Consider the following 14,812-nt stretch of genomic DNA (forward strand, 5'->3'; position numbering starts at 1 on the left):
ATCCTGTCTTTATCCTTATACTCTATTAGATAATCATCTTGGAGGCAGTAACTGCCACTGCACTGTCACAAGAGCACATGGTGGACGCACAAGCTAGATGTTTCCCCCTTTACAGTTCCCCTTTTCCATTTTTTCCTTTGTCCCACAAGTAACTGAGCACCACCCTGTGCACATTACACCAGCAAATAAATCTTTATGCACACAGGCCTGCCTTGAGACCCTTTGTACAACATGAGCAGGCTTGCACTGACGGTACTCTGCGAGCAGAAGCCAGCAGCGCATTTGTAGGGGCTGGTGGCAAGGACCACGGGACCGCCCTAGAGAGGACCGTCCCTCAGCCCCAGACACAGGACAGCAGAGGGAAGCTTCTGCCAGTGCTAGGCACATAAACTTTTCCCTTGGGATCGAAAAGAACAAAACGTCCTCAAAAAACAGCACGGCAAAGCAAGCGTATTCAGAAGTGAAGGTCAGGTACATCAAGGGCGAAAGAAGATGAAGTTATGTAAATGGAAAAGTCTTCACATACCCAAATGGATCCACAGTGTCCCTGTTCCAGGTCTTCTGAGAGTCCCATGCGGCATCAGAGCATTTCCGATTCCGAGGACTTCCCACTGGTGACAAAGAATTGCCTTTACTCCCTCCCACCAGACAAGAACCTCAGAAACAGGAAATGCACACACATCTAGGTGTTTGGTTTCTGGGCCAAGCCCCCATGTCCACAAGCTCTGTTGGAGCATGACTCCATGCCAAGAAAGAAGATTCCACAAAACCTCCTTAAGGGCAGAGGAAGGAAAAAAAAAGAAGAGCCAAAATGCAGCCAACTCCCACACCCTAACCATCCCAGTGAATTGCTGATGGTAAGCCCAACAGCTGCAAGTAAAACTCGAGCGAAGTTAAAATGCATTTTCATTGCTTGTCAAACCACCTGGCGTAAGCGCATGTCTTTGGTGCTGACCCAAACACAAGTAAGTAACTGACCCCCAGTTAAAGCAGATCACAAGTTACAGACAGAAAATAGTGCAACTCCAACTAAGTTCTCCACCGACTGTCTGGTGGGACTTGTTCCTCAACATCTTCAAAGAAGTCCGCAAGCCCCTTTGACTGCTATAAAATACCAGCAACAAACCCATGCCCTACTGCCTGCCCCTTCCACTAATATTACCTCTAAACCTAAAAATACCCCTCAAACAACTGAGGAGTTAATGCGATGCCCAAGAACACCTTTTAATCGAAGTCCGCATATATTCAGTCTCTAACTGAAAACGGGTAACACTCATTTGCATCTTCTTCAAAGTAAGCAGAGCAGAACGTCAGTCGTGCAATGCAACCGCCCTCCGTCACTACTTCTAAATATTGACTCTAAAATAACCTTCTAAAATGCTGATTCTAAATAACCATACAGTGAGGAAAGCCTATTTTAAATGCATCTCATTCTGTGGAAACTTGGACTCGCCGACCTGCGAAAAGCTTCATCACCTACCAAAGCATGTGGGTTTAAAATGTGTTTATGTAAACAACTCAGGATTTCTACATGAACCGATTTAGTACAGTTGGACTCAGAGAGCTGCAGAATTTTTTTGAATGAAACTGTCTAGGTAATACAAAGAAAATCAACTGAACAACAGTCTTGAAAATGCTTTATTGAACCGTGTGTCTTATTGTAATGTGCAGAAGATGTGTTTGAAAAGACTACAGCTTGAAATTTTTTTTTTAAAAACCTCAACAATCAATAGAAAAAGTTCCTTCTGGGGGTAACTCTCAGGATAACCAGAGGCCTCATGTAACGTTTCCCTTGAAACAGTTTCTGTTGCAGAGACTAAAAGAAAAACAAAGCTAGTACTGCTCTATGTGGAAACAATGAGAATTTGATGATTTAAAAAAAAAAAAAAAAAAAAAAAGGAAAAAGAACAGGAACTTAGACTTCCATCTAAGGGGCTGCTTGTTTCTCTGATGTTATTTCAGATTAGCATACAGGTCAGTTCTGCTGGGAACACCATTTGGTGTTCAAGTCTGTAATTTAATCTAGAACGCCAGCAATGCTGCAGAGATGGAAGGGTACAGAGAAAGAGAGAGGGGGTGACGTAAGAAAGATCTGGAGAGACACCATTATGACATCAGCCTAGTTCAAATTTTCATCAGAAGCAGTGTGCACATTCATTTTTACCATCTAACATTACTTTCAAAAAAAAAAAACACCCCAAAACACAAAAACCCACCACCAAAAAAAAAAAAAAAAGAAAACCAAAGCCAAACATACCCCTTCTGTCCTTGTCTTGGGGCTATTACAAACTTCTATGCACAAGAACACCAAACTACTTCCAAATCAGCAGGGTTAACAGCATAGGCATGTAGGTGGCACGATTCAACTAGGAGGCTTAGGCTTTATAAACTTGTTTTATAACAGCAAAAATAACAGAAAAAAAAAAAAATCAAACAAAACCCCCAATAAATAAAAAGGTGCTGAAGTTAGCATTAAGAATTCAGTTTTAATACACTAACAATCTGGGAATCAAAATCCTCAAGCTCTCCTGGTACTAAACGATCTCTGCAAACTATGAAGCAAATACATAAATAACTCAAAATATGACTGAGACTGAAAGTCCTTTTCAACTAAGACATGACCCAGGTTAAGTTTGTTTTTTGTGGTTTTTGTCCTCTTCTAAACATAGGGAATATATGAATTGTCTACATCTGAATAAAACAGATTTTAACAATTAAAAAAATTTTAACCACCACAAAACCGGAAAACCTTTAAACAAAAGTGAACACAATTTGATTTTAGGGCATACAAAATCCCCTTGCAGTAGCTTCCAGCAGTGACCTTACTGTTGCGTCTCCTACAGGTGCATAAAATGAAGTTCAACTCCACATCAAGGTGATGGCTAACAGGGCAACGTAACGGTCACAGAGAGAGAAATGCCACACCCTGGTCACGACAACATATATCCCACTGCAGTCTCCATCCTGTGCAGGAACAGCACATGAAGATGTCATTCTGTCACAGATTATTCAAAAGCTACTTTGTGGTCACAAACTGCTCATCAGCGCTAAAACTTTTTTGTCATGTAACCTCTGAATAATGGGAAAGTTTTGGGTTTTTATAGTTTTGCTCCTTGTATTTAAATTTTTAAATGACAAGGTCACTAAAACTCATGCACGCTGCAAAAAACATCATGCAGTAGTTAAGGTAAACCATCCAAGCAGTTTTTATTCATTAATATTCATAAATACACACAGCAGCTTCATTAGAGATTTTTCTTTTTTTTTTCCTCTTCAGTTTGAATGTGGAGTATTAGGAGAGCCTTTTGCATGTCAAGGCACAGGACGGAGCCTTTTTGCTCTGCCCTGCAACCTACATTTACCTGCTAGAAGTAAAAATTAGTTGAGTGGAAATGATTATCATATATATCTTTTCTCTCTTTCTTTGAATGTACACAATGTAACAAGAGTGACAGACCTGAAATTACAATCACCAAAACAAACCCAAGATAGTTGTTGTCCACTTTCATTGGCAAATACAGCACAGAGGACATTGTCTGCAAAGTGGGATGTCATCAAAGAGGAGGTGGAGGAGGCTCATTTCCTTTATTACTCTCTTTTAAATTTAGGTTTTCTAAAGCAACATCTAGAGGCATAATATCTACACAGCCCATAGCACCAAAATCTGCAATCTCCCCCCGCTCATCCTCATCTGAGGAGGAACTTTCTTCCCGCATCAAAGTGGACAGTAGAAGCTCCTGGACGAACAGGCTGCAGTCTGCCCGTTCACTTTCCATTGACTGACGCTCTGCTTCCGACATCTTCGGGTCATTCAACCTGCACAGCGGCAAGGGAAGAGGAGAGAAGAAGACAGGCAGTTGGTGAACGCCCACTGCACTGCAGACGTACCGACCAGTGCTGACAGGCACTCAGAAACCACTCCCCCAGGACAGTCCTGCTTGCCCTTCGACATGCACAGCTCTGGCACCCTCCGACACCCTTTCCCCATTGCTACAACAGCACTCAGAGTAGGAGCCTAAACCTAGAGGAAGACAAATTAAATAAAAATCTATTTGTGAAGCTTCCTGCTCTTCAGGAGTCTTTCAGGGACAGCTGCTGTGATTCACAGACTCTCACTGCGTGCCTCTTTGGTTTCCAGGCCAACTCCCAAGTCCACATATGCCACAAAATGCACTACTGCACGTGTGAAGCCTAGGGGTTCCCAAAGCACGATGCAGCATGTATTCCACCGCTTCTCCTAGGTTATAGGTAAGGAAATTGTTCACTACAATTCTGAAAGTCACAGTCTGTGAGACTTGCAGGTACTCTGATTGAAGTTTCTCCATTTCTGATTGAAAGATGTCACGTGCTACTATTTTGCACAGATAAAAATCTGACTGACACAAATCCAGGTGTCTTGACAGAGGAGCTGTTAAACGCCCACACACTTTCACAACACTGAACAGACAAACAAGAGGATGTATAGAGGGATGTGGCAGTGGAGATGTGGAAAACATTTTTACTTCACTTCAATATCCAGCCTTCTAAAAGAACTGGAAAGACATAGGGGGTGACTCTTTAGAAGAACCCCGAGATCTAAGTCAGGTTAGCATTCTTTTAATTAACTGCATCCTTTATTTGCTTTGTTATCTAGTCTCTAAAATAATTAATATATAAACCTCTATTCAACCTTTTACTAAAGTTTAGTTTCCTCTTAAACAATACTATTCTGACTCTTCCTCTCCATTATGGCTCTATATGCTTGCACCACTGGAAATGCACTTTTTCTTTTGGAAGCTGTAGGGGAAAAAAAGCACAACTTAGTTACGAAACACTCCTTTGGTTCCTCCTGAAGTTGAGATGCAGCAGCTCATGTTTACCCACTGCTGAGGAGCAGACAGACAGTCTGAAAAGATGTTAAGATGCAAGGGGGAAAAAAAAGAAGCACAGTATCTTGGCTACAGACTCGATGAAGGATCTGGCACAAGTCCTCTGCCTGGAGTCGTAACTTACTCAGCTAAAACTCAAAACCAGCCTCCTTTTCAACGTTTGCCGAAATCCAGTCTAATACTTTAGACATGCTCTGTGTGCATCAAACACACAGTTCACTTGTGAGACTGCCTCCTCTTTTTGCAAACACTAGACCACCACAGAGTATTTCTGCAGTCAGCTCCTAGAGCCAGCTTTTCAAAAGCCAGCTTTGGGCCAGCTACAAACTGCTACTCTTGGATACTAAATTACCAGTTCAATTCCATGCTAGCGATGTGTAGATGAAGCAGATTTCATGTATTGCACATTCCACAACTGCTGTTGACAACTACCTTGAAAATACTCTGTATGGTTACTTAGCCCGTCAACTCTGGGAGATACTTGGCCAGACACCGCTTTACTAGGGCGTGTGTGTAACACTTAAGTTTCATGGAGCTCCACACCTCTATCACGACTAAGAGACAAACAAAAATTGTGAAAGTTAACTACACAGAACAAGTTACCTTGTAAGGAGGAACTGGGAATTCTGAATAGTCTGCTGACTGTTTTCTGTATTAGACGTGTTGGCTGTTGTTGTAGATTGTGTCATAGTGGTGTTGACATTGATCGTGTTGGTGCGCCTAGTTGCATTGCGTGCAGTCTCCAGTTGTTGTCTTGCTGCCTGTGCATGTTGTCGTTCCAACTGCAGCTGCATCTGCAGCTGCTGTAACTGAGAAGCAGAAGGGCCAGAGGAGTTGAGCTGTCCTCCTGCAGAACGCCTCACGCCTGATAGCTGAGATAAAAGCTCTGCCAGAGAAGAGAAGGTTTCTGTGATGAAAGAGCTTAAATGAGCATGACACAACAGAACAAATACACCCTGAATGCCAGTGCATCAATTTCTTTTTTCAGCCAATAAAGTTAAAGAACAAGTGATGCCAAAGAGCCCTGGGAGCCCTTGAAAGAAGTCCTAGCATTCAATGTCTGAAAGGGTAAGGAAGATGAAGATTCATTTTTGCAGATTTATTCCAAGTAAGAAGTCAAAGTTTAATGCCTTCAAAATACCAGGTGAGACAATCTACAGGGAACACCCGGCAAATTATGTCCTCTGCAGCAGCTCTCTCAAACTTCAAGTTAAAACAGCTTTAAACTACTTCAATTTAGCTTTGGCCAGTGATTTTATTTTCCTTCCAAGGTGAATGAGAAGGTATGAACACGACAATAGGAAGGTATTAGAAGGACACTTAGCTCAGTATACAGCTGAACTCCAAATGCAAAAAACTCAGCTTCCACCAAAATAGGAAATATTCAGAAGATTGCCATTTTATCCCACATTTCATGCTGCGAAGTGGGAAGGCCTTGGGAGGCGGAAAAACCTCAGCAACCCCTCCACATTTAGCTGAGCTGAACTCACTACCCTTGTAAGAGAAAGACAAGGCCTGGCACCAGAGGCTTCACAAATATCCTCCCTCGTTGAGCAAACTCCAGTCCCCTTCAAACTCTCCTGTGACCTGACATAACTTGTTTTCCTCTCTTGATGGGATACTTCTTCCCAGCTAATTTAGTCAGGTCATGGCAGGCTGGCAGAGCACCAGAGCCAGCAGAAGGCAGGCAAGAGGACCACAACAGAAGGAAGGCAGTGGAGCCACAGCTTCTCTCTCTGGGGGCAGAGCCTCACTAAACTGGCCAGCTCCCTCCCTCTGAAGAAGTCACCAGCGAAACCCTTCCCCCGTCTCCCACATTTTTTCTAAACTTGACAAAAATATACTGCAATACTTGCACCAGTACATTTATAAAAGAATTTACAAGTACACCTAAAAAAAGCCACAGAACTGTGATACTAGCAAATCTGGCATTCAAATAGCAGCCTGAATGCAATCTGACTGTATTTTAAATGCCCATTAATAGTAAATTTCAGCTAACTTAATCTTCACTGCGACAGACACACTCCTCCATAAACACCTTTATGCACATGGCAAATACAAAATGAGATGTACTAAAGTAGGTGATGCTAGTTAGACACAATCACTTGTTAAAAAAAAAAAATACTACAGCTGTGCACAGATCAGATGTAGCAATAAGCCAGAGAGATTAGGTCTAGAAATAAAAGCAAAAGCTACAGGCAGCAGCTTCAGCTCCAGCATCTCTACCCTGCTCACCCCTGGGCTGCCACCAACCACACTTGCTCTGTGGGGTGCAGCTATATAGGCAGCTTCAAAGGAACGGACGGCAGGGCAAGTATCATTACCTTTCACTTCAATTCCTCTGTTTAAGAAGGGTACTGGGGTAAAATTCATGCTTACAGCTCTTACCAGCTATAGGATCCATGGCTTCTCTATTGCTTGGAGAATACGAACTCTGAGAAGATGAAAGCCCACCAGGGGAACTGGTAGTAAAGTGCATGTTTGATCTACGTGCACGGGGGCCTCCCAAACCTCGGCCTGGGTGGAACATCCTACGTACGTGCCGAACACCACTGGATTCGTCGTAACCACGAAGTTAAGAAAACAGAACTGGCTGGCATTGAGGATTAAATGACAAGGACATTTGATGGGTGAAACACCCAGGCACACACTGTTCTTCATTCATAAAATGATTTAACTTCTGAAGCAAACCTAAGGTACACTGTAGCTACAGTGCAAGTCTGATCTACCCGTCTGAACTCTGTGTACATCAGATCTCTCCAGCTTTTTTTATGATGTCTAAGAAACATCAGGATTAATTTCTTAGGATTTTTTAGATCAAAGTTTTGTACTCATTAATCTGAAAACTGACAAATGCATGTTCAGCCAATCCTATCATGGGGACACAGGGATTTTATTTTCCCTCTCCAATTCTTATGTTAAATATTTAAATAATAAAAAAGTTTGTTACTGTTTCTATCAAAAGTACATAATGATTACTGTATTCCTTTTGTACTTCATGGTTTTATCCAATAAATTTCATCGCTTAAATCTTTAAGAAACTGCAGATTTCAGGAGTATTCAGCACTTTCATCACACCCCTTTGTTTCGATTTTCGTCTTTTAGCCAAAGAAATACCCCTAGACCCGGTTATGACAAGGATGCCTTTCATCTTCCTCACCTCTCCATACCAGACACTTACATGTCAAGACACACCTTTTACACATTTTCTCATATAAACTGACAAATTTAAAGATTGTTTTTGTCAGAAAGCTGTTAATACTTTTTCCTCCAAGACAGTCCAGATAATCCTTCCTTTTGTTTTGAAAATCACTAGTATGATCTACTAGTGCAAAATGAAATAGTGTAGGCTTGAGTATTTCATTTTACTGCTGCTAGACTTTTAGCTTATTAGACCTTCCTATCTCCCATGTTCCTTATTTTTATAATAATATGCTTACCACTTGTATGGCATCCATTTCTGTACAGGAACAGTGTTCAATGTACTTGTTATGGTGCAGAACCTCGGGATGTCATAGAGGTCAACTTCAGACTGAAAGAAACAGCTAGACTTCTCAGGGCAAGACAAAACCTCCGAGTCTCATAAAGCTTTTAAACAGTATTTGCCTCTTTCGAATCTATTAGTTATGCTACAGTGTAAAACACCTAATATCTAGGGTGCAAGAGGAAAATCTTCCCCAGCACACAACACACTTTGGCTAAAACAAGATGCTACCGGAGAGAAGATCCTGTATTAGATGGGTGACTGCCCCTGTGCAGTGTGGCAAGCTCTTCCTACCTAGACTCGACAGAAAAAACTACCATCTAGGGATTTTTCAAGCAGACACAGGACTGTGGGGTAACTTTCCTAACTGCACCTTTTAAAGCATTTTCAGATAAACATCATTGTTTAAATACTAGCTAAGTGTGCACCCCAGTCTTACCAGCTATGCTAGAATATGAAAAATCTTTTTAAACCTTAACTTGTGACAAACATGTAAAGTGAACAGCCACAGAAGAAGCATTTGTATGATTGATGCTGAAAAGCTGCATTTAATAATTTTTCAAATATCTTCCTGCTAAAGAAATTGAGTTTAAAAGAGTCATCCCCAGACTGTAGGAATAAACGACATACCTTCCAATGGCTGCACAAAGTACATAACAAGAAATAAATGCAGCCCTCTGGGACAAAATAAGAAAAAAACACCCAATCAAAAAACCAAAACCAAAATAAACCACACATACTAATCAATACTTGGAAGATGAGACCACTCCTCTGAACCCAAGCAGACTCAACTAAAAAAAAAAAAGAGTTTATATCAAATCGTAACAAAAAATCTTCGCTGTAGAGAGCTTTATCTCTTTTTTGCACATGAAGGTTGCAACAGATCATGGAACGTTGTTCAGTACACCATTAACTTCCTATGAAGATATTCAGAACAACAAAATAATGGTATCAGAGAGCAGCTCTCCAACAGCTCCCTGGCTTAGACATGTTCCTACACTGCCAGACGCTGGATGAAAGGGGGGTATCTCCTCTTCCTTTTTTCCCCACATTACACCTGCCTGTTGCTAGATGTGACACAGAGCTCAAAGTAGGAACAGTCACCTCGAGCTATGCTTCTTGCCAGGTTTTGAAGACTTGGTAACACTGAATACCAAAGCAATAGTGTACAAGCAGAAAATTCTATACGTGTTGTCTTTAACGGTCAATCACAGACAATGTATTCCCATTCTGAGATGACTGACTTTGAAGCCTTATTCTGTATCTGAAAAGACTGATTTTTTTAGCTCAAACATTCCCAAATCAAGTCATCTGATGACACCTCTGATACTGGAGGGAGACAAAACATTCAGAAGCATGCACTCTAATCAAATGTCTTGTAACTTTCAGTAAGAAATTAATTTCATTTTGTAACTGGGAAAATTTAAACTTCTTGGCCTACAGAAAAGTTAGCCAATGTCAAAGGTCCACAGGAATATTTGTGTGCAGCTTTGGAACACTGGTGTGCAGCTATTAGGGACGTAAATTTTGCATTTCAGGCAGGCGCTATGAAAAATTACAATTGGTAGAAAGAGCAGAACTAAACTGATACAAGAAAGATTGTCTAGTGACTCACCACACCAGTCATCAAGCAACATCTCAGAGTCGTCCAAAGACCAGGAAAGATCCAACAGCTTGGAAGATGACCTCCCCTCCCCAGTCTCATCTCACCTCTACTCAAAAGGGAGGATGGCACAACTGCCTTGGGGACATTTGACCATTGAGAACCTCCCTGGATGCCTGGGACTGAGCTCTTGTGGCCAGAGCCACTGTGTCCAGCACTCTGCTCCTCCCGACTGCTGAGAAAGGCCAAGTAGAGGTACCTGCTTTTATCTGACTTTGTGGTGTTCTTTTAATCATTACAGAGCCAATAAACACCTAAGCTCCTTTACCTTGATCCAATGATTGCACAGTAATTAATGTGTGCATCTAGTCTGTCCTGACCCTAAACCATGGTAACATTAAGAAACTTAAATGCAGTAAAACACGATTGTAACTGAAATGGAGCCACCTCCTTAAATTCTGTCTCCCTTCTGTTATCATACTGTACACCAGTTGCTAAGGCTTGGACTTTTGTTACTCCAGTTGCTAGGGCTTAGACTATTATTTGTTTTCCTTCAAAGGAAAATCTTTAAACAACAAAAATGCCACTATCAAAGTGATAATGCAGTCTTTTTGTCACATTGCTTAAATGAGACTCAAGAAATACTTCGGAGAGATTACTTGCTGTGCGTAGGTTACATAAGCTGCGTATCATTAAATAAAAAGCCTCCAAACCAAAGTACATGTCATCAGCTAGTCCTAGGGGGGAAAACAAAAATTAGAAAAAGAAAAACATTCCTAAACCCAGGATAAAAAACTTCAATAGTTCTAGCTCTTCAGCCAGCAAGCACAGATACATCTGCCTACGTGCTGCTAAGGTAACTTTTAAAAACATCATCGTATTTCCTAGGTAATCTGAAAGTTTTCCGAGTTACTTTACAAAATGACAGTAACATTATGAAATTATGTTACTAAAATATGGTGGTAGAAGAAGTTAAGCAAGTTTAAAATCATTCATGAAAACCAGCTAAGCTCAAATCATTCTCAGATCATCACAGAATTATAGAATGTGTTGTGTTGGATCTTCATGTCATGAATAGTTCCAGCACACTGCTGGATCTGGATGCGTAAAATAGCATCAAGACTTATGATCAGGCAGGATAAAACAGAGTGCAAGTAGAGAAATGAAGCGTCAAAGCTCTTCAGATGTTTTTGCTGTTAGAGCAAAAAGCACTGTCAAGCATAACCTGGTACTTACACTTTTCTGAACTTGCAAATGCAGCTTTTTATTTCTGACATACAGACCTTTAGCAGCTTATGTTTCAGGAAAACCAGAGGTATGACCCTTTAACGAAAATCAAAACAAACTGTCCTGATTACTAGGCAAAACAGTCTAGCCTCTTTGCCTCAGCTTGGAAAGGATATTAAATCTCTAGGAGCTCTGTGTTCCAGTGTAAGATGAGCTGCAAAGTCATCTGTGACATGATTCGGATCTCCTCCAGGTAATGCTGCACATATTGGACAAATCTGAAATGACAAAGCGAGCAAAAGCTGAGCTTTCTAAATTTTATACAAAACAGAACTCGTACCAGTGAGTGAACCATTAGATATTGATATTTATTCTTCAAAAATCATATTTTAGGTATTCCAAGCATCTGGATAGCAACATATTAAAAAAAAAACAACCAGAAAATGCATTCAAGTGTAGACATTAATTTAGGTATCTTTTATTTTATGATTTTCAGAGTGCTATGAAAACCAAGGCTAGAATATTCAAAATCAACTTAAAATGTCTTGGAAATCAGTCTGTGTATGCCAATTCTGCCACAGATTGTAGAGTTTAAGCACACAGGTTACTATTTGCCTGCTTGACACCTATCCCAGTAGAGGAATCAGAATGAAACCACATGTATGTATTTGCTGAAGTCCCAAACTGTCACCACCCATCCAGGCAGTGTGTAACCACATGTCTGGCAGAGAAGGGCTGATCTCCATATCCTACACAGCAGTAGTTTCAGGGATGGCGCTGATGTTCATCTTTGTCTTGTTATTTCTTAAAACCAAAACACACGTTGACTAAGTAGACAAGCAGTGCCACTACAATTGCCATAAAATGACAAAATGAGTCTTTTGAATGACTCCACAAACATCTTGAAAAGCCTCTATTTTTCTTTACTGCAGACTGATTTTAAAGTTTTGCAGAGAGAAGACAAAACAAGTAATCCACTCCACAAAATTCTTCCCCCGAATGTTGAGTGCTCAAATTAACAGCACTTTGACAACTAAATGCAACTGCTATCTATGAATTTATCTGTTTCCCATAGTCTTGACATTACAGAGCAACTCTGGCTGAAACACAAAGCCCAGGATCCCAGTGCTCTTGGTGCACATATTCAAGTTGTTGACAGTGGATGTCCGAAGAGCACCGACATTAGGAACACTTACATAATAGCAGATACATCTGTCTTACTGTGAGGACAAGGTCTTGAAATAAGTTTACTGTAAAATCTCTACTGCTTTTAGTCAGCAGCTGCTACATCTTAAATCCCACTTTAATTTTACTAGTCATCTCAGCAGAAAACCGGTATTTTAAAAGCTCTTTGCTAAAATCCCTTCCCCTTTATTTTCCATGTTCAGCATTTCTCTTCACAGGACTCCTCTTCCCACATTTTTCACCACTACAGAAGCATTAAAAGCCCCAAACTTGCAGGCCCTCACCATCATGGGGGCACTTTAACCGCCCTGATAGCTCCCTAAGGGACAACACAGCACGACAGCAATCCAGGAGGTTTCTGGAGTGCACTGATGACAGAATCATAGAATGAGTTGGGTTGGAAGGAACCTTTAAAGGTCATTTAGTCCAAATCCCCTGCAGTGCACAGAGATGTCTCTAACTACATCTGGTTGCTCAGAGCTCCATCAAGCCTCACCATGAATGTCTCAGAGGGAGCCTCCACCACCTCTCTGGGCAACTGCTCTGGTGTTTCACCACCCTCACTGTAAAGAACTTTTTCTTAATGGCTAATCTAAATCTACCCTGCTCTAGGTTAAAGCCCTTGCCCCTTGCCCTGTTGCTCTACAACCTTGTGAACAGTTCCTTCCCAGCTTTCCTGTAGGCCCCCTTCAAGTACTACTGGAAGGCTGCTATAAGGTCTCCCCAGAGCCTCCTCTTTCAGGCTCGAGAACCTCACCTCCTCCCTGTCTTTGTAGGAGAGGTGCTCCAGCCCTTTGATCAGTTTTGTGGCCCTCCTCTGGACCCACTCCAACACGTCCACGTCCTTCTTGTGCTGATAACTTCTGCCTCCAAGTGACAGAGGAGACACTAAGAAGAGGCACTCTGCTGGACTTCATACTCACCAACAAGGAGGGGCTTGTTCAGAATGTGAAGGTCAAAGACAGCCTTGGCTGCAATGACCTTGAGATGGTCGAGTTCAGGATCCTGAGTGCAGGAAGGAAGATAAACAAGCTCACAACCCTGGACTTGGGAAGAACAGAGTTTGGTGTCTTCAAACATTCGCTTGGAGGAGTCCTGTGGGATAAGGCCCTGGAGCACAGAGGTACCCCACGAAAGCCTGGTACTATTCAATGATCATCCCCTCCAAGCTCAAGAGTGCTCCACCCCAATGAAGATGAAGTCAGGCAAAAATAGATGAAGGAGATGTTCCTAGTCAAACTCCAACACAAAAAGGAAGCGTACAGAGGTTACCCTCCTAAGGCAACCTTAGGAGGAATACAGAAACATCATCCAAGCATCCCAGGACAAAGTAAGGAAATGTAAAGCCCAAAAGGAATTGAATCCAGCGAGCAACGTAAAAGGCAACACGAAGGGCTTATAGAAGTACACTAAGCAACACAAGGACAACTAGGGAAAATCTAGGTCCATTGCTCAAAAGATTGGGGACCTGGGGGACACAAGAGGCTGATATACTGAATGCTTCCTTTGCTTCACTCTTTACCAACATTTCTTCAGGAAATGGTTCAGTGTTAGGGTGGTGTAGGGCTGTAGGTTGGACTTGATGACCTTGAAGGTCCTTTCCAACCTTTATGATTCTATAACCTCATGAAATTTACCAGGGGAAAGTGCAAAGTTCTGTACCTGGAGAGGAACAATGCCAAATACCAGCACACACTGGAGGCCACCCAACTGGAAAGCAGCTTTGCAGAAAAAGACCTAGGGGTCCTGATGGACCGTAAGACAGCACTAAGTCCCTGTGGCAAAAGAAGCCAGTTGTGTCCTGTGCTGCATTAGGAAGAACGCTGTTAGCAAGTCAAGGGTGTGGTCCTTAGCAGCACTGCTGAGGCCCACGTGGAGTACCATGTCTAGTTCTGGAGTCTGCATACAAGAGACATGCACACACTGGAGACAGTCCAGCTAAGGGCTACAAGGATGATTACAGGACTGAAGCACCTCTCCTATAAGAAACAGCCAAAAAAGCTGGGACTGTCCAGCCTAGAGAAGTCCCTGTACATTATGTACAAATGTACATAAATACTTGAGAGGAGTGTGAAAGGAGGACAGAGCCAGGCTCTTTTCAGTGTTACCAGTGACAGTGGTGCCCAGGACCAGAGGCACTGGGCACAAATCCAAACACAGGAGGTTTCTCCTAAACATCAGGAAACATTTTTTTCACTGTGAAGGTGACAGAGCACTGGCACAGGTTGCCCAGAGAGGCTGTGGAGCCTCTGTCTTCAGAGATATTATAAAACCACCTGGACACGGTCCTGGGAAATCAGCTATAGGCAGCTCTGCTTGAGCACCGGGTTGGACAAAACAACCTCCAGAGGTCCCTTCCAACCTCACCCATTCTGCAATTTCTGCACACAAGTACTTAACATTGCTGTAAGTACAATGCCAAATATCTAAGAAAAATCAGCAGGA

The 14,812-nt window shown here is 42.0% G+C and overlaps 1 protein-coding gene across 1 annotated transcript; it reads right to left on the minus strand.

Moving 5' to 3' along the window:
• Window positions 1-3,182: 3,182 nt before the first annotated feature.
• On the minus strand, window positions 3,183-12,657 carry KCMF1 (potassium channel modulatory factor 1). Its single transcript, XM_009870880.1, has 5 exons — window positions 12,652-12,657; window positions 11,359-11,460; window positions 7,257-7,431; window positions 5,472-5,754; window positions 3,183-3,816 (listed from the first exon to the last, which is right to left on the minus strand). The coding sequence occupies exons 1-5, from the start codon at window positions 12,655-12,657 to the stop codon at window positions 3,555-3,557; spliced, it is 828 nt and encodes a 275-aa protein (XP_009869182.1). The 3' UTR covers window positions 3,183-3,554.
• Between the last annotated feature and the right edge of the window lie 2,155 nt (window positions 12,658-14,812).

Source organism: Apaloderma vittatum, unplaced genomic scaffold, assembly GCF_000703405.1.
Source record: "Apaloderma vittatum isolate BGI_N311 unplaced genomic scaffold, ASM70340v1 scaffold12306, whole genome shotgun sequence".
Classification (NCBI taxonomy): domain Eukaryota; kingdom Metazoa; phylum Chordata; class Aves; order Trogoniformes; family Trogonidae; genus Apaloderma; species Apaloderma vittatum.

Excerpts from the sequence above, each read along its gene's own strand:
- KCMF1 (XM_009870880.1), bottom strand. Across the intron at positions 7,432-11,358 it reads ACAGAGCTCCTAGAGATTTA|GACGAATCCAGTGGTGTTCG; the intron begins ATATCCTTTCCA and ends CTTCGTGGTTAC. Across the intron at positions 5,755-7,256 it reads AGCCATGGATCCTATAGCTG|AGCTTTTATCTCAGCTATCA; the intron begins GTAAGAGCTGTA and ends CTTCTCTGGCAG.